Source organism: Falco punctatus, assembly GCF_963210335.1.
Source record: "Falco punctatus genome assembly, chromosome: 4".
NCBI lineage: Eukaryota > Metazoa > Chordata > Aves > Falconiformes > Falconidae > Falco > Falco punctatus.
This window is the reverse complement of record NC_137583.1, coordinates 421,623-448,779: the sequence shown is the minus strand read 5'-3', so window position 1 is coordinate 448,779 and position 27,157 is coordinate 421,623. Positions and strand designations below refer to the sequence as shown.

General features: G+C 47.6%; 1 protein-coding gene across 4 annotated transcripts in view; it reads left to right on the top strand.

Annotated features, from left to right (window-relative positions):
• The first annotated feature begins 698 nt into the window (after positions 1–698).
• Positions 699–27,157, top strand: part of CACNA2D2 (calcium voltage-gated channel auxiliary subunit alpha2delta 2) — a 223,836-nt gene continuing 197,377 nt past the window's right edge. The window contains exons 1-2 of one of the 4 annotated variants that reach the window (XR_013927591.1): positions 699–1,325; positions 24,285–24,366. Coding sequence is in view for 2 of the 4 variants with exons in the window: in XM_080383949.1 (XP_080240075.1) it covers positions 883–1,325; positions 24,285–24,366 (525 nt within the window). In the remaining 2 variants the exon portion in view is untranslated. The remainder of the gene's footprint in view (positions 1,326–24,284; positions 24,367–27,157) is intronic. The other 3 variants (XR_013927592.1, XM_080383949.1, XM_080383950.1) reach the window with 3 other exon arrangements.

Below are 27,157 nucleotides of genomic sequence, written 5' to 3'. Positions count from 1 at the left end.
CTTCCCAAGGCTTTTGAACCTCGGCACCAGGGTCCAGGCTGCCAGGAGCTCCTGCCCTGCTGCTGTGCCTCGCTGGCTCTGTGGGCAGGACCAGGGGACCTTGGGCTCTTTGACGCGCAGTGCCCGCGGCTGTTCCTCCAGAGGCGTGCCCGGCGGCCAGCAGCCTCACCAGCATTGCACCGTCCCCGAGGCCAGCGAGGGCAAAGCAGCGCCTGGCCACGGCAGCCTCGTTTGGGCTGCCCAGGGATGGAACGGGAGAGCACGCGGCCGGTGCCCCAGCCCCTGCCCCTGCCTGTGCCCGTGGGCAACTGCAAGGAGGCTGAGCAGCGCGGGTTCGGATTTTGGGAAGATGAAATTGCACTGCAGCTACCCTGAAGCCAGCGCGGCAAAACCCAGGCCTTCCAAAGCCTGGCTGAGAAAGCCCAGTGAATTAGGGCTGTGTTTATTAATTCCGTTATTTTCAGTTTGTAGCCTGCCCTCGTGTCCCACTCAGGACCGCTCCCCCAAGTCACAGCGTGGGTTTAACCCCCCCCTCCAACCCCCGGCTGCCGGTACTGCCCTGTAGCTCAGCGGAGCCCCCGACCGCTCCGGCCCCGCAGCCGGGCCCACCGCCGGTAGCCAGGCGGGGAGCGCTCCGCGGGGCAGCACCCGCCGGGATGCGGCGGAGTCCCCAGGACGTGCGATGGCCGGCCCGGAGGACGGCTCCGGGAGGTGGCGGCGTTCGCCCCCCCAGCCCCCACCGCCACCGGCGGGGCCTGGGGACAGACCCCGGGGGGGGGGGGGGGGGGGGGGGGGCCGCGGTCGCGTGCTCGGTGCCCGCCCGCAGCTGGGCGCGCGGGGCCGGGGGCGGCGGGGCAACGCGGGGGGCGCGGGGCGGGGCGCATGCGCGGGGCGGCGGGGCCGGAGCGGCGCGGGGGGCCGGCGGGCGGGGGGCGGGCGGGGAGGAGCCGGGCCGGGCCGGGCCGCTGCCTGCCCGCCTATTTGAGGGAAATAGCGGTTGGCGGGCGCTCAGTGCCGGGCGCCGCGGAGAGGCAGCGGGTGAGCGGCCGCCGCTCGGTGCCCGCAGCCGCTCGGTGCCCGCAGCCGGCGCGGCGCTGCCCCCCTGCCGAGGACTGCCGCGCTCGTCGCACGAGTGGCGGCGGGGGGAGCCGCCCCGCGGGGCCGCCTCTGCCCCTTCCCCGCCGCGCCGTTAATGGAAACATGGCGATGGCGGCTCCGACCGGCAGCGCGGCGCCCGTCGCCCCGGCCCTCTGCGGCCACCTGGCCCTGCTGCTGCTCCTCGCCGCCCCCGCCGTCCACGGCTACAGCTTCCCGCAGCAGCACACGTAAGTGCCGCCGCCCCGGCCGGGATCCCCGCGGCTCGGCTTGGCCCGGCCCGGCGTGGTGGCGCATCGCGGGGCCGCCCCGGGGCCTGCGGGGGAGCGGCGGTGGCGTGCGCTGCCGTTGCCCGCGGCCGGGCCGGGCCGTGCTGGATGCGGGCGGGCGCGGCGGTCTCCGCCCGCTCCCTCCGGCCGCCGCAGCGGCGGGGCGAGGAGCGGACCCAAAGTTGCTGGAAAGCACAAACTTCCCGGCGGGGCCGGTGTGCGGGGCGGCTGCGGGAGCGCGGAGGTGGCGGGGGGGGCAGAGGCGAAAGAGGACTTTTCTCCTCCGCCCCCGTTTCAAGCACACAATACGATACCCACAGCCAGCCGTTCGCAGCGGAGTTTGAGCATCAGCTAATCCGAGATGGATAGTTCCACAGGCGATCGGAGCTGGGGTCCTTCCTCTCCCTCCCTCTGGACCGACAGGAATCGGCCGCGGTGTAGCCAAAGTCGGAAAGCGGTTCTTTGGGTGAGGGGGCGGGGGGGCAGGGAGCCGCTGCAGGAAAGGATATAAATAGATTTTTGGGGAGGAAGAAAGAGAGCGTTTTGGAAGTTAATGCTTGGGAATATTTGCTAGCGCATCGGGCTCTCTCACATGCCATGATAACCCCGAAGCTCTGTTCCCCCTCCACGCGTCCGTGCGAGATCTTGCCGAGATGTATTTTAAGACACTGTCATCTCCGTTATGAAATGCTGAGGTTTGTTGACACAAAACTGAAAAAAATTCCAGACGGTTCAAAGTAAGGGCTGACACAGTGTCCTTACAGTCTGCGTTTCTGAAGGTGGGGGAAAGATTTCAATGACACGGAGTTAATAATAGCAGTGCTGCCCTTAACTTTGTGCTGCCCCGGTGGATGTGCACTGCTTTATGTCACGATTTTCTTGTCATTTTTGATCTGCTTAAGAGCAGAAATACATGTTTTATTTATATATATATATAATGTCACAGGAAGTATTTTTGAAAGCCTTTTAGATTTATGGCTTTGATCTCCAAGTACATTTCTACAGGCATGTAGTCAGGCCTTCAGACAAGGCGGCTTATTGGCAGAAGCAGCAGTGTTGTTTATTTGGGAGAGCTCTAGCTTACCGTGTTAGCATCTGGCTTTGCCGAAGGCACGACTGTTTGCACTCCTTGTTTATTCAGAAATAGCTCCCATCCAGGCAGATTCTTTCTGGATTCTTTTGGATCGTGCGGCCGTATTTCTGAATATCTTTGACTCTCTGGGAGCCGACAGGTTCCCTTTTCTTGCTGTCACGTAAATAAGAGAAAATTCTTCAGAATAAGACCCTGAGAAATGTCTACCTACAGGGGGAGGAGAGGAAAGGGAATGTGCCCGTTCTCGTCCAAGTACCACAGCCTTATGGCCTGATCCAGCGTTGCTCTCGTATGAATAATCTTTACTTCCATGAGAATCCCTATAGAAGCAAAGGGAATTATGTATGTGGTGAAGCACAGATAAAGTTTCTGGGATGCTTTTGATATTTCAGCAGCTTTTCAGGGATTGTAAGTTGTTGCTTTCTCCTCTTAAGTTCAGAGTGCAGAGTCGTGTTAAAGAATAAATCTCTTCTGGGTACCGGTATGCAAGTCAGAATGTCTTTTCTTTCTAACTGCAGAAAGTTTTATAAGAAGGTTCCCATACCAGGAGAGATGTACTTAAGAGAAGTGTATAATTTGTAAATAATGCATTGGTCTTCCCTCACCCGGGCTCATTATTATCTATGTTGTTCTAACAATCTGCACCAGCTCACCAGCTTTTCAGCCAAAGCAGTTTTATTCCAGATATTTTGGTGGAGCTTACTAGGGTAGATTTCGTTAGCTTTGTGCTGTCTTATCAGGGTGGGCCTGATCCTGTACTGAGAGAGGAGGCAAGATGAGTAAAAACCGAACCCAGTGGCAAAGATTAATAATTTTGTGCAAATACAAAGGAATGGTCCTGAAAAGGCCACCAGTTCTGGATGTGCCTCTGGTGGGAAGTAATGCTGTCTTGCTGCATCTGGAGAAGAGACGCAGAAGGGATGTAAGACCTCAGCCTAACCCGGTATCTTCTTGCTCGTTTCATTCCCCTTACGACCTGTTTTGTGAACCTAGAGATGAGTCACGGATGGATATTTGATGATGATGCACAACTGCTGGGCACTAGGTTAATGCTGTAACGTGGGCTGAAATGCCTTGTGAGCTCTGCCCTAGGGCTGCCGTGATTGTTTCTTGGGAAGGAAATATTTAATGGGAGTAGAGAATACAAGGGTAGGTAGCTGGCACCAAGGCTTGAACAATGCTCCTTAATTGACTGTTCCCCCAACCCCTAAGTAGTTACCTCTTCGCACCCATCTTGTTTTTAAAGACACTGGATATAACTTAAATCTTTTTGGAAGGTTTGTCTGGTCAGAAGCTGAGTTGTGCTGAAGAGATGGGCTGCTGAATTCTTCCTGTTACGAGCCAATTTTCTCCTACTTTGTCCAATGTGAATGATTCAGAGCATTGATTAGAAACCTTGTTTGTCTTTGGAGGCTTTCTCTGTAAATCACTTAAGTCATCTTTGCTACAGGGCTCTCAAAAACGAGGCTGTTTGTTTTGGTGTGTGGGGGGTTTTTTGTGGGTTTTTTGGGTTTTTTTTTTGGTGGTTTTTTTTTTTTTTTACGCACCCCCAGAACTGTTTCATTCTAAAAGGCAGCAGACTGAATGATTAGGATATTTTGCCTAAGGGCAGGAGTAGAAGAAAATAAAGATTTTATTTTTTTTAAATAAAAAAAAATTGGGTTACAATTGTATTCATTATCGTCAGTGGTTCTGTGTGTTGATTCTTGGTTCTGTCCCTGATAAATCACTGTTGTTCCACATTATCTCTCTCCTCCCGGGTAGCATGGTTTTAATCATCTTATGCTGAGCTAAGGAAGGCTCGGCTCAGCCAGTTGTCCAAAGGGGAATTTCTCATTGAGATTTAAAAAGCAAAATCCCAGATTGGAACAAACCCATTGGGGCGGGCACGTTAGGTGATATCCACTGACTGACAAAGCTCCTTTTTGGTATGATCACGTACAAGAATGTGCATCTGTGTGGTCAACGGGATTAATGGCTGTGGAAAGAAAGGCTGTTGGTTGCAGTTAATTTTTCTTTTAAATAGTACACAGAGGGATTCCAGTGGCAGCGTGGTAACAACCTCTGCTTGAATTTCTGGGAGATTTGGCGTTAGGTGATTGAAAGCCTGGTCAGTCAGGAGAGTCCAGCACCTCTATTGCTGTTGTCTCCCATTAGTGGGGGCTGTACGCACGTGAGTGCTGGAGAATGTGGCTGACAGCACTGGCCGCCTGGGAGCAGAACAAACCCCCTCCTCACTTTGCAGAAAGGCTTTTTGTCACTTGGACTTGAAAGAAAATTACCATCTGCTAGAGGGTGGCGATCCATTTGCTTCTTGTGAGGAAGCAGGTGTGCGCAGAATTGCTGTGTGTCTGCTGGTGAGGCTTGGCTTTGCTGCTGCTCTGCAGGGCATCTCTGACCAGCCAGCCAGCAGAGAAAGGGATGTCTGCAGGGGAAGGGACCAGCCTGGGGACCAGAGTCTGGTCCTGCCTCTCCAGTGTGAGGTGTAATGCTTGTCAGATGCAGACAGTAGTTTTGGGCAGCCAGCTGGCGGTGTTACTGGTGTTCCTGTTGGATAGTGAGCAGTGAAGGTTCCTGCCGGGAGCAATAAGGCCTAATAGGTGCCCGTCACCACTGGAAGGTGGGCTTCAGGCTGCCTCTGCCAAATTAATAGCTTCCTTGTAGCAGGTTTTGATTTGTACTTGTGTCATTTCAGCCCAAATGAGGTTAATGATACTGGTAGTGATGGCAGATCTGGGCTGGCAGGGCTTGAAATAACTAACTCCGTTAGGACTGGATGCTTTAGGGTTTGCAGGATGCCATAGAGGAAGCTCCTTCTCTTGTTCTACTGCCCACCAGCTGTGCAGTCACAAAATCTCTTCCAGTTGTGGTTGTGATGCTTGGAAAGGGAACTTGTCTGGAAAGGAGCAGAGAAGTGGGGAGATGGCCCTGCTTGTCTTCCGCTATGCTCGGCTGAGCAGAAGCGGCTCCTTGGGAGAACAGTCTACCCCAGTGAGTGCCTGACAGGTGATGTCGCTCCATCTCTGTGAGGGCTGAGCAGCCTGAGAGCTTGTACCTAGTGGGGACACAGACACCCAGTGTCTCTGCGACAGCCCCATGTGGGCTGCCCATCAGTGGCAGAATCCACTTTGGGGTGCACAGAGGCACCCTCAACTGCCCAGAGGTAAAAGAACAGTCCCAGGGAGAGGAACAAATGTTTTAAAAACAATTTGCAGTATTTCCTTGGCATTTAATTTTTTTTTTTCTCCATTCCTGTTAACTGTTCCTGAGTGCTTCTGCACAGGTCTCACGTGGGGAAGGGGCAGGCATTGCAGAGCAGGGCATTACTGCTTTCTTGCCTGTCCTTGTGATACCCCAGCACCATACCCTGCCTGCAGTGAACCCCTTCAAGTTTGTGGTTTCAGGAGCTCGATTTTTTTTTTTTTTCAATTGCATACATTGAAAAATTGTTAATTTAAATTCTCTTGAGAGATTGTGTGTGGGTTCCCACTGGATTCAATAAGGCTCCTGCACATAGACCTGAGGGTAGAAATGGGCTTATACTTGGTGTTTAACGGGCATAGTTCAGGTGCTTCGCTGTAGTTTTGTGTCTGTTGTATACGTGTGTGCAACAGCCCCTTAAAAGCTGAAGGTGGTTGCATAGGGTCTAAATGGAAACCTGAAAATTTATCCCAGAGTGAGCTTCCTGGTGTTCAGCTTCAAAAGCCATCAGAAAGGCTCTTGAGGGCCTAAGTGCTGGGGAATCTGCACGCTATAATATTGTACATGTGCACAAACCGTACAATTTAGACAATGCTTTTTTTTTTTCAGCCAATGAATTACTTAAAGTGGGATGAAATAAGGGGAAAAGTCTTTACCAAGCAAAATACTTGAGTGTAATATTCAGCAAGAAAGGACAGTATCTGAATGTTTCGATATTTCCTTTTCCAGGACCCTCTAGTAAGCAAAATGTGTTTTGTTAGCAACATTATTTTTTCCTTTTTGGGCTGTTGGTAGTATTTTGTTGTTTTAGAGCTGTTCCTGTAATCTCGCCTGCATCCTCAAGTTTATTATTGCTGGTTTGCATGGGGAATGGGGTTGTACAAACTGTTGTTACCAGAGTGTTGGTTTGTATCAATAAGCTATTGGCATGGGTTCCTTTGGGCTGAACCATTTGATCTTTCAGAGAACAGACGTGGATTTTTGTCATAACTTTGACAGTTGTCCTATGACCCTTGTCATTCTGTCTTGGCCATTATCTTTTGGTTATAAACATCATAAGAACTAAAAAGCGTTTACCCAGACCAGAGGATTAATTCTTCCGCTGTGAACCGAAGTGTTTCTCGCATTGACTGACGAGTGAGCGATCTGGACGTTTAGCCAGACCAGCCTGTGAGGGGTGAAAGGGCAGCAGGGCAAGAGACACATGGATCTGAATGGCAGTCAGGCCAAACAAAGGTGCATGCTCTGTGGTTTCTGTATATATTAATTAACTCTGCCCAAGGTCGTTCCTCCTGCCTGTGATGAGGCTGCCCTGCCGCCTCCCCGTAAGCTGCTTCCCAGGCTGGTGGGGACAGCGCAGGGGGTGCTGTGCAGGGCCACCTGAAGCTGCCTTCCAGGGGGACCAGGATCAGGCGCCTCCCTCGCTTCTAGTGGAGGCTGAGAGCTCCAGAGGAGGTAATTGCTGATAGCAATCAGATTGGGTGCTAAATAGGGATATAAACCATTTAGTGCAATAGCTCTGATGATGATAAAGCCTTGGGCGCAGTTGCCAAAACAGAAGTTGAGTTTGCATATTTCTAATGAGCCAAGTGCCATTGTGCAGTAACACCACTGAAGTGTGTGGAGTTAAACCCTAGAAGTAGAGCATGCAGCATGATTTTTAGCTCTGATTTGTGTCAAAAATCCCCAAAATTCTTGCAGTGAAAAGGAGACCTTTAATAAGAATGAGTCTCCTGCCCCTTGGCCATGGTCCTTCTTTCTTTGCCCACTGAGTGTGGGAATGATCCTGCTCTCTCCGTGGACCAGGCTGGAGCTGCTGTTCCACCAGTGGAGATCTGTTACAAATCCGTGGAAGTCCCAGGCAGACTTTGGATTTCCTTCAGTCCTGCTGATGTTCTGCTACCCTGTCCTGTATGACACTTGGGGAATTCATGAATCAATATGGGTTGTGCCTACAGTGAGCGTGTGTTTCACTGTGATAGAAAACCCAGAGTGATGGATTGCAAAAGGCACGTTCATTTACCTGACAAAGGTTGTCTCTCTTGAATTATTTATGAGGCTTCACAGCATGCTAGTAAATTTTGTAAAAGCAATGGAGTCCTGGTAATGTGAGCTTTTTCGCTGCAGCTTCCCTAGTAGAGTTTTGCTGAGAAGGTACAGGAGGTGGGGGATGGTGGAGGAGGAGGAAGAAATAGGCAACAAGTGGAGAGATGGAGAAAGACTGCTGTTTTCACATGCAAAAGATGAGGTGTGCAGAGCAATGAAGTGCGAATTAGATCGTGCAGTGCATTGGAGCAAAAATCTGTGTAGTGTTAGAAAGCAACTTATGCTGTAGGGAAAGGAGGGGGGAGGAAGATGTGGAGTACAGATACAAGGACGGAGAAGGGTGAAAATCCCATGACCAGAATATGGGCAGTTTCCCATCTGTAGGAACGTTGTTTTCAGGGGTAGTTTCTTTAAACCGTGTGCTCGTTATGGTGAGGTTTTCTTATCTGGGTTCCACTAAATGAAGGGTCAGGCTGGAGTTGGCCAGGCTTTTCTGTGTGGCATTAGGCAACTGGAAGGCTTGCAAGCGTGCAGAGCGCGTGGCTGTGGGCCAGAGGGGTTTGCTCAGGATAACCTGGAAGATGCATGGCCTGCAGGAGCACGAAGTCAGTGTTACCTGGTAGGGAGAGTGAGGGCAGTAAGAACCTGAGTCCTGGCAGCAGCATGCTGGCTTGCTGCTCCCTGCTGGAACACCACCTCAGAACTAGGAATGAGCGATGCGGCAGGCACAGCACAGGTTTGTGGGGGAGCTGCCACTGCGTGCCTGGTTTGTTGGTAACTAGAGCCTTCCCCATGCTTCCAGGCTTCCCAGCCTCTTGGCCTTCCAAGTGCAAACAAACTTACCCCTGAAACTGTTAAACTGGTGGAAAGAGTTGGGAAAGAGTGTTGTATCCATCTCCACTGAAGTGACAAATGAGGATATGATTCTCCTTATAAATACCAAAGCATACCATAAATACCAACTCGTAGCAGAGCTGGGTCCTGAAACTTGTCACAAGCTGCTAGTCTGGTTTATGGTCAGGCTCTGCTTCTTCTCCAGTGGGCACTTCATAGTCTTTTGTCCAGAAGAATCTCGTATCTAATGTCTGAGATCACTCCCATGCATTCTCCAAATGAGAAAACAAAACAAGGACCATGTTTCTAAATATTTTTCAGAGCTGACCTTGTATAAGCCACTTTACGCTTCAAAAATTTATAAAGCTCTCGCTGATTTAGTTTCTTTTGAATAAGAGATATTCTTTTATTTGGATTCTCTTATCAATTAAATTTCATGTAATAATATCTCTGTATTGTGTCCAATGAACACTTTCTGTACAGTCTGACGCAGTGAGGGTCATGAATGCAGTGCCTTGTTTGCATTTCTAATGTATGGTGGGTTTCACAGTCAGATTTTTGGCAGCTGTGACATGGATACCAAAAGAGAGACAGGCTTAAGCCAAGCAAAGTGCCTAATATTCAGCTTTATCAGGTGTTGAAGATTGAGTCAGATTCTGGGTCGTGAGTGGTTGAACGTCTTTTTATTGCTCCATAACAAACTCAGTAGACCCAGGAGGAGCTAAAGCACCATTTCCTCATGTCTGAGGTAGTCTTAGAAATTAGAGGTTTCTACTAAGCATTGACTGTAGTGTCACATTGATCAGTGGAGGGGGAAAAGTGTTGTGTGGGCTCAGGCCCTCTGCAGGGGGAGGGATGCCCATTGCTCAGGTAAAAGTAAACCTTCTGCAGCAGTGTGTCATGCATACCTGGGGAAAAAAGGGTGGAAGAAACAGCATTTAATTATTCAAGACTTGCAAGCTGAAAAGGGTTTCAGGACAGTGAGCTAGGCATGCATCGAAGCTTTGTGGGCACTCTGCTTCCCCTCCTCCCCTGCTTGCTCTGGGAAGGAGGTTAGAAGATTACATGAGTGTGGGGGGAAAAGAAGAATCAATATTTTTCTCTTTGTGAAGCTCTTAGTTTTTATTTATTCTGTTTTTGTTTGCTGGGAAGTCTTAATAACTGTTGATCAGTGACCAAATTGATGACATTATTTTGCCCCCCACAGAATGGCAGCACTTTTAAGAGCACAGACCGGAAGACCACTAGCCCCCAAGGGACCCTCTCTGTGCACAGGCAGGGATGCTGTCATGCCCCTCCTTGGCTGCGTACTGTAGGACTGCTTGTGATTGAGCCATTCTTCCTGGCCTGTGGTTTGTTACAATGCAGGAGAATTTGCCTTTGTCAGTCTTGCATACTGTACTCTGCTACAGCTATGTTAGGTTTAAAAGCTGAGAAACATCAAAAAGTTTTTCAAGACACTGGGACAGATTCATCCCTGATGTAAGGATGCTGTGGGATTATGCTGGCGATCGCTTTCAGGCCTTTGTCTTTTAACTTTTAAATATGGTGGTGGTCATGGTTGCTTCTGATGTGGTTTTTATTGTGAGGTGGAGAAAAGAAATGCATCTGACACATCTACTATCTGCTCGTGCTTTGGTCCCAGTTTCTAAATAACCCCATTTAGCACCTGCTCGCCTGTTTGACCTGGCAACAAAAATGTTGTGTTGGCATTTCTGACATCAATACCGCCTTTTTACCCATCATCTTAAGGCTAAATTGAACCCTTCTGTGTCACTTGTTCCTCTGCTATCTTTATTTGTTTTGATCTAGCCTTTATTTTACAGAAAAATCTTAACCAGCTCTGTCTCCTATTTCCTGCTAGGGGCTGGGGCTCTTTTTCGTGGGAAGTGGCTCATTCCACAGGTGAGCCTCGTACCCTCAGCTTCCCCCTGCTTCCCGGTGCTCCCTGCCCAGGCATGAAGATGGAGCAGCCGGGTGCGAAAGGGCTCTGACCGCTGCGTCTTGGCACGAGGTCTCACTTCACCGTTGTGGCTGCTGAGCGAGCTCGTACCTTTTTGCCCTGTCCTGACAGCCTTACTGGTGCCGTGTTTGCTGGAGCCGGCACACAGCACTCCCGAGCCGGAGGTGAGGCTGCATCCCGAGGCTGGTGCTCTGCACGGAGCCGTGCCTGTGGCAGCGCTGGTGTGCAGGGTCGTCTTTTCCTTTTCCTGCCTTTCTTCTCTTGACAATACTCCAAGTATTGTGCTGAAAGCATTGCTGGTTTGTGTAGTTTATGAATGTGATTATGTGTGCTGAAAGTGGCCTTTTTCATTTTATAAGGGCCACTTGCCAGAGAGTCACCGAAGAAGTGACATTTATTAATGGAGCACATAGCCACCTTCTCATTGGGAAGTGGCTGCCAGACCATCCTGTTCTCTGGAGTTCTGCTGGCTGGTGGAAGAGTAGGTTTGACACTTGCCAGGAAAAAAAAAAAAAAAAGTGGTATTCTTATGGTAGCTTGCATAATAGCTGACTTTCATTCTTAGTTAAGTCTACTTTTTGCTGTGTTTGTGCCATTTCACTGATTATTAGATTCCACAGGGTAGCATGAGGGTTCTTGTATGTGAAGCTTCTTCCAGAGAAAACCAAGCAGCTGCAGAAACGAAAGATTTAGTAAATGGTACCTCTCCCTCTGGAAGAATATCAGAGTGATTGCAGTGCGGTGGTGGTGAGCTGCAAAGGGATCTGCTGTGGGTGAGGTGGTCCAGCTGTAGCATTACCTGAGGACCACGATGGGGTCACAAGTAATGCATATACCTGCAGTTTCTCTACTTAACAGTGTATGCCCCTTGTTGGATGAAGAATTCCTGTGCAAAGCCTAGTGCTTTGGGGGCTGGGTGGAACTGGTGGTGAGAGTGGTCAGCTTGTGGGACTGGGTGAGCTGCAGTTTGTGGTGAGGTTCTGATGTTTGTGAAGTTCATCACACTCCCAAGTCCAGATCCCACAACCAAAGCAAGGACTGTTCCAGATATATGGTGGGGGTTTTTTTGGTCTAGTTTTCCACACAAAACTAATCTTGCTTCCTCGTTTGGCTTGGCTAGGATACAATATTTATTACAATGTCATTCCTAATACTATTTTTTTTTTTCTACCGCTATGATACTGAGGTTTGGTATTTGTCTTCCAATAGTTTCTGAATAGCGCAGTGCTTGCATTACTGGCAGTGATACATAGTTAACCCTGAGCAGGGATAGCTGTGAGGAGTCCAGACAGACTTCAGCCCTTGGTGGCACGCATGGGAATGAGGAAACCAGCTTGGACATTGTTGTTTGTTTAAAATTGATTCTGTGTTAATCTTGCTGTGATAACACAGCTTCTGGCAGTGTGTGGGGTAGCAAGATCCTTGTGGCTGAGAATGAGGGCTGATTCTCACTTTGGAAGAGTCTCTGCAAAGGTCTTGTCTTACCCCTTTGCTCTGAGGCATTTTACACGGAGGAATTTGGCCCATTTTTCCATGGCCAGGCCTACCTTCCAGGTGTTCTTATCCCCAATTGATCTTCTGGCCTACTTTCTGTCCACTATGCTGTAAAAGGTGACCAACCTGTCAGTCTTGACTGGAATCGGGACCAAAGATTGTGTGCCTCAGCCTTGTTCCCTTGGAAGAGTAATTCTTTCATGGTGCCTTTGGGATTGTCCCCCCTCCCCACTGGAGGATGACTGTTGTCCTGTTCTCCATCTTCCACTCCTTATAATGTTTTTTTTGCATGCACTTTGTAATAACACTTGCACTTCCCTATTGATCATTTTGCTGATGAAACTAAGGCCTCAGACTCCAGTATGTTAGCAGCAGAGCAGGAAATGCAGCCCAAAGCACATAATTCCTCGTCCTCTGTTCCTCCAAATGGGCCCATGTTCTTCGTTTTGGGATAAATGTTTCTTCTGCTACATACTAACAAGTCCATCAGATTCAACTGCAAGAACAGAAATGTGGCCAGGAGGGTTTGGACTCCAGGAACAGTATCGGTCCCTTTCTTCAGTGTTGGGAGAGTGGGAACTTCCTTGTGGATGAAAAGCTTCTCTGAAGGTCACCACTCTCTGGCAGATGCCTGGACATCAAAGCCTGGGCAGTGCTGTTCACTGTACAGTTAGGTGGAGGGCGAGAGGGCTTGCTGCCAAGTGCTTAACAAGCTCGGCACTGGGCTATTGCAAATTAAATGGGTGCCCTCTGCTGCATAAGCCCTATGTTGGCCGCTTGTGCTGTGTAAGTTACAGCCAGGCACTTTTCCCAAGAAATGCTCTTTTCAAAATTGCACTTTTGTGCTGATGATGCAGTCATTTAGAATTGGCTCTCTTGTGCTCATTGCCTCCTTGTGGCTCACCAGTGGGACCAGTTACTGGGGGAACTGCAAGGCAGGAGCTCCTCACCATCCCTCTGACGTTTATCCCCTCGGATGGTACCTGAGATACCATCTGAATGTTTCCCACTCCCTGCGTGTGTCTCGGAGAGAAATTCTAGAGGCCATTAAGCTGGGTAATTTACATGCTTCTTGAGCCTGTGCCTAGGGAAATATATTTCACAGGTAATTTCAAATCTCTTGGCGTGTGGAAGAAGTCATTATTCTAAATAGAAAGGGGCTGGTGATGTCACAGGCCCCATTGAGAGGACCACATTAGAGACTGGGATTTTTCTCTTACAGAAAAGTCTGAGGCATTCTATTAATAGGTGTTTGGGATGTCAGGTCGTTTTGGTTTTAATGCTGATACTCATTTAGAAAAGCAGAAGAGAGAATTATCTTGTCATCATAGATTTCAGCTACATGTGAGCATATTGTGTGTGAGAGCTGGGGGGAGACCTGCTGTGGGGTGTCCGTAGGTGTGCGGGTGTCCGGCTGTGGTGGTGGCTGGCTGCTGAGGGTGAGCACCGCACCAGGCATCGGGAGGTTGAGTTGCAGTTCTGAGTCTGCCCCCAAAACTCTGGGTTGGACACTACTGCTTCACCTTTGTAGATCCATTCTCCCCTCCTGAAAATATTTCAGGTTTGACAGTTTCATGTTGATTGGTGCCTTCGAAGCCATGTTTGATGGGCCGTTGCATGATCTGTGCTTTAGCTGTGGTATTGCAGTAGTGAGGGGATGCGGGCAGCAAGTACAGTAATTGTGAAGCAAGGCAGCGGGTGCACTGCTGGCTTTTTAGCTTGAGTTGTCCGGCGAGGAAAGGGACACATCTCTGCTTAGGCTTCAGCAGGGTTTTCTAGGGACCCTCCCCTTCGGAAAGGGGAGATAGCCTCTTGCAGAGGAATTTTTTTCTTGCAGCAGGGGGATCTCCTAAGGTGCTTGGCATAGCATCCTAGTTCCTAAAGGTGCTCCAGCACAGCATCGTCCTTCACAGGGTCCTCCAGGACAAGGAGGTACATCATTTCTGGTGTGAAAATCTGGCTACAGCTGGAGATGGGGAAACTGAGCCTGATGGACCAACATCCTGAGCACATATAGCAAATCCAGTAGTACATTCTGAGTATTTCCAGTGTGGTTCAGTCTCCCCATTTCAATAGGCTTGTATCCTCTTCAAAGGAGAGGTTGTGTATATGCTTTTTTTCTCTTTGGAGGGAGCAGTGTTTGTCCCAGCTGATTGGGAAGACGGGGGGAGGAGGTGACCTGTGAAAGCTGCTGGTTTCATCCCTGTTGCCCTGAGTAATGCAGCAGTACTGGAACAAAAATCAAACGGGGCTTCATGCTTTTGTTGGCCCTGCCTTGGAGCATGTCTGGATGCCACCTTACAGCAGGAGAGGTCTTGCAGACAGCTTTTAGATGTGTATCACAAAGTAGTGAGGTAATGGCATAAAATGCAGTAAACTATTATTTGGGTTTTTTAATGCTCTCCACCCCCACCCCTTTTTTCTTTCATTGCTGAAAGGGACTAATACAATGAAGAGCTTCTGCAAATGAAGGCAACTGCATGTGAAATGACAGGGTACTGGGTGTTTGGCTGGTGAGAGATGCAATGAGTGAGCATCGCTAAGTGCTTTATAATAACAATGATTACAATACTCTCTTAGAAGCCAGGAATCTCTCAGGTAGGGGGATGGTGGGGAGAGGGGTTGTTTAAGATGGGGGATTTAACTAGATAGACATCTAGTGACAGTGACGCCCAGAAAGCCCTTGAGGAATGTTGCATATGATGCTGTGAGAGGCTGCTCCAAAAAACCGAGGAAATTTGGTATAACACAGTTAGAGGCTGAAGAAAATGGCAATGGATGCCCCTAAATAGCAGGAGGTCTTTGTGGGAGAGGTTAATGATATCTTTTCTTGGTAAGAAGAGAAGTTGTAAGCACAATCTCGCAGAGGTCTGACTGGACAGTAGACCTCTATTAGACTCTTTTAATATGGCTCGTGTTTTAGTGATCAGATTAATCATTGTGTGCCTAGTCTGTTTCTGATCGGCTGAAATCTGCAGTGGGAAGGGTGGATGCTGAGAGCAGTCCTCTGCTGTCCCGTGGCTAGTGGGAGTTACCCCAGTGTACCGTTTTCAGCTTGGCCATGTTTGTGTTTTGCTGCACCTCTCCACAGCAGCACGCCTCTCCTGGCAGCAGCATTATTGATGGAGTACCTTGCGTGAACAAGAGCGTGTTGGGAAGCTTTTTCTTGCTGGGGGTTCTGATCAGTCCTTTATTTCCTACTTGCCACTACAGCATAACATCTCTTCCTCACCCTTTCAAAACTCCATTACAGCCATCAGGATGTGCCATTCCTTTATCATGCTTTGCCCCTTATCTTGATCAGACTCTTTATGCAAATGACCCAAGCAAGGGGAGCTGTTTTGCTCTGTCCAGTATCTTACTACTTGCATAGCCAGGAGGTGGTGGTTGTAAACTATCCAAAAGTCTTGCAGAAGCCTGCATCTGCTTGAGTAGTCCTGCTGTTGCTCAGCAATGATGGAAGTGCATGGGGCAACTCGTAGCATCTAATCACAAAGCTGTTTGCATATGCTTTAGATGACAGATATAGAAACACTACCCAAAGTGTCATCTTCCAGCTATCTAGCCTGATTACTCAAGTGACAGCTTCCCTGTTTCTCCAGGTTGTAAAAAAAAAAAAAAAAATAAAAAATAAAAAAAGCTCTCCCATCTCCGACCAACAGTGCAGATCCTGCAAGGTGTGGCTGTTTTGTCTTCTGGGGTGCTTCAGCCTTCCATCTGGTGATGAGGATTTACTGGAATGAACAAGATGCAACAAGCTATCCAACTTTTGTCTAGCTCCCAAGAGACTAATGAATTATACACAGAATAAACAAATAACCTGATGTGTCTGTCATTATATCATAAAGGACTTTAATAATTCATGCAGCTTGCAAAATCCTTACTAAGACCTACCCTCTGTAACCTTATCTTTGCTGTGGGGGATGGGATCTCTTCAGCCTCCACTCAGATTGCATCTGTAAAACAGAAGGAGTCGGCGAAGAGGAAGGTTTTATCATAAAACTTTGTCTGTATAATGGGTTGCAAAGCAATGTGCAAGAGTTATCAGCCATCGGGGTCTCAAGGGGTGCTGAAAATGACAAGTGGCTGCACTGGGTGAAATTTATGCAGGTAGTGTGCTTCATAAAACTGACATCTATTCACTTATTTATCAATTCATTGTGTTTCAAGTCCAGATTTGTGACAGGCTTTGAGATCAGGAGCCCAGTTCTAATCACGTGCAATGAGAGTGCAAACGTGGGGGAACCCACAGACTTCTCTAGCTCCTGATGTGCATCAGCCAGTGTGCCACAGAAACCTCGTTTCGAGATGTGACATAAGAGCACAGCTTTTGAACAAGCAGGGAGGCTAAGGCATTAGCTTTGGCTCTGAACAAAACAGTTAACTGTTTTGGGTAGCACATTGCTGGTATCACCAGTACAGCTCCAGTAATCATAGCCATTGCCTTTGGCTTATCCTGTCTGTGTTACGGTCCTGGAGTTGCATGCTGGTGTTTCTGCTGCCATCACGCAAGAGGTCAAGTATGTGAGCCATCCACAGGACCATCCCCATAGCAGCAGGAACAAGTTGATCTGGATCTCCAGGTGTAAATTCAATAACTAATTTATTCCTGTTGTAAGACAACCACATTCAGTTTTGCTTATAAGGTCAGTAAGTGGCTTGGTTAGGCTCCCTGCCTGGAGAGGACTTCTTGCTGAACTTCTTCTGTCTCCCAGCTGAAAACAGCAAGCTAGTGTACCATCTCAGGGTGCCCGGTTCTGCTTCCACTTACAGAAGTGTGAGTTGGTGGCAATGTGCTGAGATCGGATTTACCCCTTAAGACTGTGAGGATTAATTCTTGCACATTTAGAGTGTATTTGGGGACCCTCATATGGAGGTCCTGCCAAGTAATGCTCTTGACATCCAAGTATTTGTCACAGGATGGCTGCTGCATCGAGTGAGGGCCTGAAGATGAACTCTAGGCCGATCAGGATTGAAGTAACTTGATGATGGGGTTTGTAGCTGGAAGTGCATTTAGGAGAGTGCTCTCCTTTGCTGTACGCTCTGCAGAAGATATTTACTGTGGTTGCGTTGCAATTTGTTCTTTTCATTGCTGTATCAATGAGAGGCACGTTTGATCAGGATGCAGCGCCTGCATGGGGGCCTTTAGCAGCGCTGCTGGGGGAATGTACCAGCTAACACATTCAGTGACTTCTTCCTCTTTCTGTTGGCAGATCGTCTACCAACAGATTGCGATTTTCCTCAAACCTACTCTTAGGCTTTAAATTATTCACTAAATTATCCTTTGGCCTCCAGCTCCTTTGCATATCAAATACTCCTCCAGCTTTTTGTAAAGTTTGAAATTCAAGATATTTTGATTGGACACGTAGCTCTCAAAGAATAGTTATCGTGGTGCTTTGTCATACTGGGAGGGCATTTCAAGTGGGGTCCTGCAGGGATCTGCCCTGGACCTACTTTTATTCAATAGTTTCATTAATAACTTAGGCAATGGAATGGGAAATAATGCTTATAAAATTTGCAGGCGACACTGAGCTGTGAGAGGTTGGATATGCTTTGGAAGGCATTGTCAGAATTTTAAATGATCTAGAAAGATTGAACGGCGAGCTGGATATCGGCAAAATGAAATTCAGTGAAAACAAATGCAAAGTGCTGCACTTAATGGAGAAATCAAATGTACAAATGCAGAATAAAGAATATCTGTCTGGGTAGCAGTGCGGCAGAAAGAAATCTTGAGGATTACCATGGGTCACAAACTTTGAGTCAACGTAGTGCTGTTGTAGCAGAAGGGCACATTTATTCTGCAGTATACAGTACTTTCTTGGACAGGACTGGAAAGGTGATGTTTTCTTCCTCATGTGGCGCTGGGTTTGACTTTTGTCGGAGCACCTGATCTTACTTTATGGCATGAGCCTTTGGAGATGTAGGTAAAATGTAGAGAATCCAGGGCAGAGCAACAAAAAGGTTGAAATGTTTAGAAAACAGTGCAAAAGAGGGAAAGCTGGAAAAAACTGAGTTTGGAGTAGAGAAATAAAGAATTGAAGGACAGAGGATGCAACAGAATAATCATCTTCTAGTTCTTAGGAGCTTGTCATAAGGATTTTTCAGTGTCTGGTGTAGGTGGGATAAGTGGGAAGAGGGAAGTGAGATTTAGGGTGGATACAAAGGGAGCTTTTTCACCACATGGTGAAAAATGGAACTGGGAAAAGGTGCTGTGGGGATCTCTGGCTCACCTTCAGCACAGGATGTAAAGAACAGATTACACAATACTTCATGCAGAGGGTTCACATGTTTAGATGTCCAAGTGCAACTCATGGTGAAAGAAGAATTCCCAAAGTCCCGGCCATCCCACATGTCTGTGACTGGCTTGAACACCTACTACCCATTCTTTTTCTAGGTAGAGTTAGACCTTAAATGGTTAATGCTTCTGTTTTCCAACAGAGAAAAATCATATTTAAGGAACCATTTTCCTATTGCCCTAAAAGTCATTGGTGGGAGGTTGGTGGTTATTGTTGAGTTTTCCCACAGAAAATCCTACAAGAAGATTTGTGCTCAAGAGCTGTTAATGAAACACAGATCTTCTGTATTATTGTCAGATTATTTCCCCTCACTTTTTGCCCAGCTCTAGCTATCCTGCAGGTTGAGTAAACTCCCTAGTTATCCTTTTTATTGTATTGTAATACTTGTTGGGGCATCAAACTGGGGTCAAGATAGATCTGATAAGGGGGTTGATACTTCCTTCTGCCCCCCACCCCCACCCTTGGCAAGACATACCCTGCTGCAAAAAATTGTAAAGCCGAAGCAGACAGAAGGTAGGACAAAGAAACAGGCACAGAAAGCTAGTGTTTGAGTTGAAGAGAACAAAGTCTTTTGGTGATAGAGCTGAATGTAGAACACACTATCCTTCCCTTTCATGTTTCCTAAAGATCTTCCATGAGATACAATTTTAATACTCATTTGTCCCTTCCTTCCCTCCTGTAATAATGTCAGAGATGCTTTCTTATTATAGGGGAGACCAGAAGCTAGAGGTGAATGTCTTGACAAGTATTAAGGAAAGACTAGTCCAGCAGGGAAACTTTTCCAACCCCTCCTTTATATAAACACCTGTGCACATACTTAAAATTAAAAAGGAGTCATAAAATAACTGTGTAGGAGGCTGGGTAATATCTGGAAGCACGGTCAGTAAGTTATTTGGTTATTTTGAAGGAAACGGGTGCTGTCTGCAAGTTGTTTCTGCAGGGCACCTTCTTTTTCCTTGATGGGTAAATACTGGGTCATGCAGGATTTTACAGCCTAGGCATGTAAGAAACTCAGAGGGGACACGAGTGTGCACATGCACGTGTGTGTACCGACACATGCGCTATTATAGTTAAAGGATTAAGCATTTTGAAGGAATAAGCCAATTATAAGAAGTTCCTGCACAGCAAAAATTAGACAACACAGTAATAACTGTATTAAATAGCAATATTTGGGCACTGAACCAAAGCGTATGAATCAGAGTGAAGCATTCTTGGCTGAACACACTGCATGAAGTGTAGACACTTGTGCAGAACACTCTCTCTGTAGAACCCAATAAGCTTTGGGGCAGTGTATCTACTTAGCAAGTAGTTTTTCCTCTTGTCCTTTCATGTTTGTGTGAATCTCTCTCCTTATTTTTTGGGCCAGGAAGATAGCAAGAAAAAAAGACTGTTTTTTTTTTTTTTTTTTTACTATTTTTTTTAAACACCCTCTCTTGCTCGCAGCCAAAGAAGCACTCTCCAAAGGCTGCTTTAAAACAAACAAACAAAAAGTGTCCTCAAGCAGAAAACTAATTTTCTTTCCTCTTCTTTCCCTGTGCTTTTGTGAGAGCCTGCTTGCAACGAGGCTTGTGTTCATTAGTAGTTGGTGTGACTGCTTTACCCACCCCAGGTTTGAGGTGAGGAGGTGTCTGCAGCCTGGAAAGGGTCTGCGTACCCTGAGCCACCACGGGGCAGTGGCAGGGGGCTGAGCTGCAGTACTACATCCTCCTGGTGCTGGCCACGGGCTGTTGGTGTGTGGCTTGTGCTGGTGGCTTGTCTGTGAATGTCTCCAGCTTCTCTACAGAACGAGGGCTCCAGGCTGCCATCTGTTGTGTGCCCAAGTGTGGGAGGATGCGGGCTAAGGACAGCCTGTCTCCTGTCTTTCCAGGCAATTCTCATTTTCTTCTGAAGCCACACAGCCGGAGCGATGGGGTAGCCTTGCAAATGGATGTGGATGTGCACAGAAGCCTCTGCAGCTGCTTGGGTCACCTGGAGCATGAAACATGCCCTGACCCTCAGTCAGGGTTGCTGTGAGCGGTGGCAAGGCAGAGGTGCCCAGCACGCAGGTGTGGGGCAGGTGGGGCGCTTTGCTTCCTGGCCCCCACTGCAACAGGGGTGATTTGCCTCCTGATGTGCTGCTTGTCACTGTAAATATTTTTTAAGCTCTGCTGCTTTTTTTTTCCAAGTCTACTTTATCTCATCTCTAAGAAAAATAAAAAATGCAAATTATGAAATCAGCATTTTTGTAGCTTTCTGTGGGGAGTCAGGGATAAATGGTGTTGTGTTTTTAAAAATCACTGATGTCCCTTGTTGAATTTCGCTGAGGAGGCTATAAACCATACAGGGGAAGGAAACAAACCCTTTTTTTTTAATGGAAGAGATTTCTAATGTATATCCTGAACGTCTGTGATTGTGCTGGCGCATACAATAGTTGTAGTTGTTGAGTTGGAAGAGTCCTGCGGAGGCTCTCCAGCAAAGGCAGATCTAGCTGAGGTGATGGGGATCACTGGGATGTGCTGTGCGTGTCCCTGCTGAAGAAGGGACAGGATGGCAGGGCTGCTGGGCTCCTTGCACGTGGTTCCTTTGGGCACAGAGCTACTGAGTGCAATCAGAAATGCTGGAGCTCAGAGATTTTTCTCTTTAGCCATGTTCATTCACTACAGAGGACACCACAGTGGTACCTGGTTTAAGGGGGGCACTGTGCACGTGGCTTACAAAGGGAGCCTGGTGGCTGCCTGGAGCAGCACTGCACCTGTGCCAGTGGTTTCCCAGTCGGTGCATCCGCTGTTTTCTTTAGACTTGATTTGTAAATGCCACTTCACAAGAGCAGTAGGGCACTCCTGGCTGCGTGTTCTGAGGAGTTATTGCTCCTCAAACCCTGTAATGCCACCTGAGGTGTGCAGCGATGGCCCAGGAATGCAGCGACTGTCACAACTTACTGCTTACAGCTTGCATAGGAGACACACTTCAAAGAGAAATCTCCATGTCTGTAATGGGCCATCAGTTTCTTTACCCTCTTCATCCTTCCTCTGTTTGCCTTATGTAAAATTTTAAGTGCAGTGTCCGTTTGAGAGAAACAAGAGGCAGAAGGTCAACTGAGACAGGGTAACACCGGGGGTTTATGTGTTTTTTTGCTTTGTTTTGTTGTTGTTTATGTATTTATTTATTTAAATGGTAGCTTTCAATCCAGCAATATGGCAAGTGAGATGAAACCTCCAAATTCTGGGATGTGGCCTGCTCTGAAGACTTCTGGTCATGGACATGACCAGGGCTAGAGGGACATAGTAATGGGTCCGATATTCACGAGGGCTTTTGCTAGTGCTGTGGCATGCGTAAGGGATGTGCTAGTTGGAAAAAAAGAATTTTTTACTACCACTGTTAAAGGCTCTGTATAGCCATGCTACACCAAAAAAAGAAGCTGCTTCTGCTATTACTTTTTCTTACTCTAGAAACCTTGGCGTCAACTATGCAGAAATTCCCTCCTGCCTTTTTTCATAGTGTAATACACATATTTTTTTTTTAATAGTGGTATCTAAAGCTTGTACTACAAGGCTTAGCTGGGCTTTTTGGGAGCCTGCTGCTCGGTGAGGCTGGGAGCCAGGTATCATAAGGCTGCACAATTAAAGGGAATTGCAGTCTTTCTCATGAATGAGAAATCCCATGGCTTTTCCCTAAAATAGTAGTTCTTCTTGGGGCGGAGGGAGGGGGTGGAATAAGTTTAAATTTATTTTTTTAAAATAAATCTGCTGAGTAAATTTAAATTAATTGTAAATCCCAGCCCAAGTGAGTGCTCGGTGTCTCTTTTGCATATACCAACAGAGTAACACTGATGCTTCTGTCTTCCTCTATAACTAATCTTCTCTGAAGGCTTGGCCATACGTGACATTTATGCGGATATGAGCAGTTGTTAATGTTGATGGATACAGCTCAAGAGGAGGTGGTAATTTTCCCTCGCTGTGGTGGTGGAGGTGTTCCTGGAGGGAGCTGACACAGGCAGGTGTCACTGAAATCCAGGATCTTGCACAGACCTGGACATTAAGGAAAGGTGTCAGCTCCATAAGTCCTCAGCAGGGTTTCTTGAACCTGTGACTGCGTAGGAGCATGTAATTGATTTTTTTTTTTTTTTTTTTTTTCCAGTTCACTGGACAAACTGGAAGGGGGGGGAAATTAAAACCCCCTCCATTTTGGTGTTTCAAGGTGTTATTTTAAATGACTTGTGTAAAAATAAAAAAATTTTGGTGAAAATACTTCAGAAGATTTATGGGTGACTTTGGACAACCTGAGTATAACTTTGATAGCAAATAAAATGTTTGACTGATAAAGGAAAAGGAACAAAAACCAACCAACCAAGCTAAACCCCCTCAGCTGTGTGACCCACTATCTTTACACTGGCAGTCCCACTGCAAGCTTTGCTTTCCCTCTGGCAGGAAGGCGGGTTTGTAAATACCTTCACCCATCACCTTCCCTGGGTTTCTCCTCTGCCCCAGCCAGGCTGCCAGGGGAGAAGGGACAGTGTTGCCTCTGCCGGCATACAGGAAATAGCATGTTACACTGGAAAACTGGGAAGATTTGGCGTGTGCCATTAAATCCTGTTTTCATCCTCAGCCTTGTATGTTATTTAACTGGCATGGATTTGGCTGTGTGAGTAACATGCGTCTGTCTGCCAGTCCCCCCCGTCTCCATTCGTCCCCTCTCGCCTCACAAGTGATGCTTCAGCTCTGTTCTGCCAATCGTCTCGGGCATCTTTCTCCTTTGATATTTCTGCCCAGCTTTTGGGCCGTGCTTTATCATTCAGAGTCCTCTGTGGCCTTGCTTCTTAGTTGGATTTCTTTTGCTCCTTGATCTCCAGGAGAACCTCTTCCATGGCTTTGTGAGTGGTGGGGGAGCGTGTGTGGGCTACCTGGGGAATGTCTCTGCAACGAAGAATGAAATCATCTGGTGAGACGAACCAAAGTGCAAAACCCCCAAGCTAGTCTGCTCCCTTGACCTGCGCTTGGCCATGCTGCTGGCCTTCTACTCCTGTATTCCTTCTCCGCTTTCTCTGGTGTAGTGTTGAGAGATGAATATTGCTGTGGAAAAAGCACAGACGGCAGTGCTGGGCAGTGCCGAGGCAATCGAGCGTTGCTTTTCCGGGTCAGATGGGAGATTTGACATTTGCGTGGCCAGCGGCTGGAGTCAGGAAATCTCATTAAAAGAAGGAGAGTTATAAAGTTATGTGAATTTAGAAGAGGGTTTTTTCTTGCTTGTTTTTAACTTGGTGTTATTGCTCCGAGTGGAAATCTGTGTGGTGGAGTATGTGGGAGGGTGCTGTGCCTGCGGGAAGGACTGGCAGAGCTCCCTGGCTGCGCAGGGGTCAGGACGAAGGAGATGCCGCGGAGCCGCTCCCGGCCCTTGCTGCAGCCCCGGGAGGCAGCTCTGCCTGCGGAGGACCTGGCCCAGCTTGGGCTCGGATGGAGGAGCAAAGCAGCTGAGCCCTTGGGCACTCGGTGCCCTGCGCGTGGCTCCTGGCTCTGCCCAGGCCCCCTTTGTTGTGCCGCAGCAACACTCCATCACTGCAGTAGGACAGACATCTCTGGTCCTGCCGTGGCTCCATGCTTGCTCTCTGAGGCAGAGCCCTGCCGAAGCAGTAAGCTGTTTGCTGTACACCATGGCACTTCGACCTTGTTAATCACTTTGGGCTTAAATAATTATCTACTGCAACTGTTTATATAAGGAGAGGGACACCCCCACCTTCCGATTTCCATTGTACCTTTTCCCCCCCCCTTTTCTTTCTGTGGCGCCTTGTGCATAAATTTTGAAGTCTAGAAGTTTATAACCTGCCCCAGCCGTAATTCTCAAAGCTGCATGTTCTTGGTATTCTGCCTGCACCTGGTGCTGCAGAAAGAGAGCAGTTAGCTGAGGGCACTGATTTCTTCCCTCTCCCTTCAGTCACCTTGCTTATTTGCCGAGTGTCAGGGCTCTGACTCTTTCTTTCTCTCCCTTTCTCTTTCTCTCTATCTCTCCGTCTCTTGCAGTATGCAGTACTGGGCCAGGAGGCTGGAACAGGAGATTGATGGAGTGATGAGGATATTTGGTGGCGTCCAGCATCTCAGAGGGGTAAGCTGTCTGTCTTTTGCCTGTGCTGCCTTCCTTGTGGCAATGAATGTTCTCATCTGCAGAAATCACCTGTGTGAACACTTCCAATAAGTCAGCCTCTCAGCTCACTCCATGTGTGGGGCCACAGCTGGCTGTGCTTCTGGTCACTGGTCAATTTGATGCATTTATCAAGTGTGTGGGAGTTGAGTGTGTTTTCTGTCTGTCTCTCGGGCTGCATGTCACTACTGTCTGAGCATGTACCTGTGGTTTTTTTCCTATATGACACACTAAATGCATCTTAAACCCAACTAACCTTTCCTCCAGGGACTGAAGGTAGTTTAATTTGTGTTTTAATTTTAAACTTCTGTTGACAAAGCAGGAAATGTTAAAGGATAATTTGACTAGCCCTTGGAAGCTCTGTGTTTTTCAATAGACGTTGCAGGTAAAACTATAATTCTTGTTTGGCTTCTCTTTCCAAGTGCCACAAAACAAAATGCTGTTACTGATGCTGGCATTTGCCTCCTGCTCCCTGACTTAGCAGCGGAGCCCGGCACGGCAGGCTGCAGGAGCCAGACCTCCTCATTTCCCAGCAGTGATGCTCTGGGTTGAGTTAGGGCAGTTACAGGATGGTTTTGTGGTGGTTTATTAGGCTTATGGATCTAAGGGTCTTTTAAGACCTTCCCTGTTTCCTCTTCCCAGTAAGACCCTGTCTCCCCTTCCCAATGCTGTTGTGCGGACTAGCTGTTTTGAAACTGAATAATTTGAGATTAGGGTTATGGTGGTGATTGAAAGAAAATGGGCTTCTCGAGCATGAAAGATATGTTGCCCCCTAAAATTTCATGGGCTGTATTTGTGTTTTCTCATGGCAGTGGCATGTTCTTCTCAGGTGCCAATGATTTATGGGCCTCTTACTGCCTGTCTTACACCATTAGCTACAGTGGTTTCAACAGAACTGTTCATGTTTTATACCGTTGGTTGTAACCCGTTGTCTGAACACAGAAATTGCACTGTTTTCTTTTAAATGCATTTTAAAATGTGTTTAACTGAAGGCTTTTAAAACTCCTCATAGTTTGTCCGTTCATTCGCATTCGTATTTGAGCTCTACAGTGGTGTACCTGGGCTTTGCTTGCATTCATTTCCAAACTTCGGCTGGATTGATGGAAACTGCATGTGCAGCATGAAAACTGTACACACTGCTTTGGTCTATGCATTTGTGCAGTGCAGTTGTGCATGTTGGCAGGGTCTTAGAATCAGAGCTGGCGGTGAAAGTTTTCCAGGCAATACACAGGTGCAGTGGCCAGCATACTACTTAGCAGAGCACATTATAAAAAAAACCAACCAACTAATACTACATTTTGTACATGTTCTTTCTTACAATTTATTCTTATTAGCTTTGATTTTGCTCCTTTGCATGTTAAACAGGTGTATCATGTAATTTTTTTAATGCCATAATTAAATAGAAATTACACCTCCAATTTACCAGCACTTCTATTGGCCAGTCAATCAATTACAGGTAAGAGAGCTTCTCACTTGTTTGTTTAATTCTTCTGATAGAACATAGTGCATCACTTTAATGAATTAGAACCATAGAATTGTTTAGGTTGGAAAAGACTTTTAAGGTCAAGTCCAACCTTAAACCCAGCACTGCCAAGCCCACCACTAAACCATGTCCCTAACTGCCACATCTACATGTCTTTTTAAATACCTCCAGGGATGGTGACTCAACCACTTCTCTGGGCAGCCTGATACCAGGAAAACTGACTACAGAGGGATTGATGGGGTTTTTTGGAAATCTGTTTTGGAACCTTCTAGTGAAGCTGTGTGTGACTGTTGTGTCTGGTGAATGCATAAACCACCCGAAACCAAGAAATAAGCTACTGAAAATTCCAACATGTAGCTGTTAAAGCACCAGAAAGGACTAGCAGAGGCTGTTTGTGCATCTCCAATGGGAAACGGGATGAGGAGTTCAGGTTTGATTCATAAGTGCAATATCGAGTGAATGACACTTAAAGACTATGTCACTTGGTTGTGCAAACTAGCATAGCTTTGCTCGTGTGAAATAGCACAGAGTGCTTCATCCCGAGGAGCTCAGAGCTGTGTTCACAGGGAGTCCTCTTACTCATCGGTTGCATACAGGTTCATCTGGGTTGCAACATGGGAGCTGTTTAATATCATAAAGTAGTACTGTAACCCACTGAGACACATGGATAAAATAAAATAAAATCCACGTTCTGCTGCAATGACACTTGAAATTTAGAGGGTGACAACTAATTTTTAAGGTTGGCAGTCAGTCCATGCTTCCCTTCTTGCAAAGGGCACTACCTGGGCATGATTTGGACTTTGTAGCTCAGTTTGCTCCACTGCCATGCTGGCTTGCAACCAGAATACAGGTGCTGGGGTCCAGTGCCAGCCCACAGAGCTGCAGTGTGCCTGGCCACGGAGCAAATGGGCTCAGGGAGAAGGGGGTGCTGCTGCCTGAAGAACAGCGGGAGCTGAAACATCCATCTAGCTGGGAGTGCATCCCACCCACTGGGATTTCTCAGGAAGGTTTATTATTAAGCAAGAATAAGTCCATATGTGGCAGGAAGAATAAAGAAAAATGGGGAAGTAGAGCCGTGGGTTTTGCCAAAACTTGCTGATGTTCTCTGGGGTTGCCGTGTGAGCTTGGGACATTCAGTGTGTGCAGGGGGGTCGAACTTCTGGCATGTAGGGAACGATACTAGATGTAGGGGACAAAGTGCTGCAGTGTCACTGAAAACAAAAGTGGCCCTTCTGAACTCGGTGGGGTCTGCCATGCAGGCAGTGGGTCCTG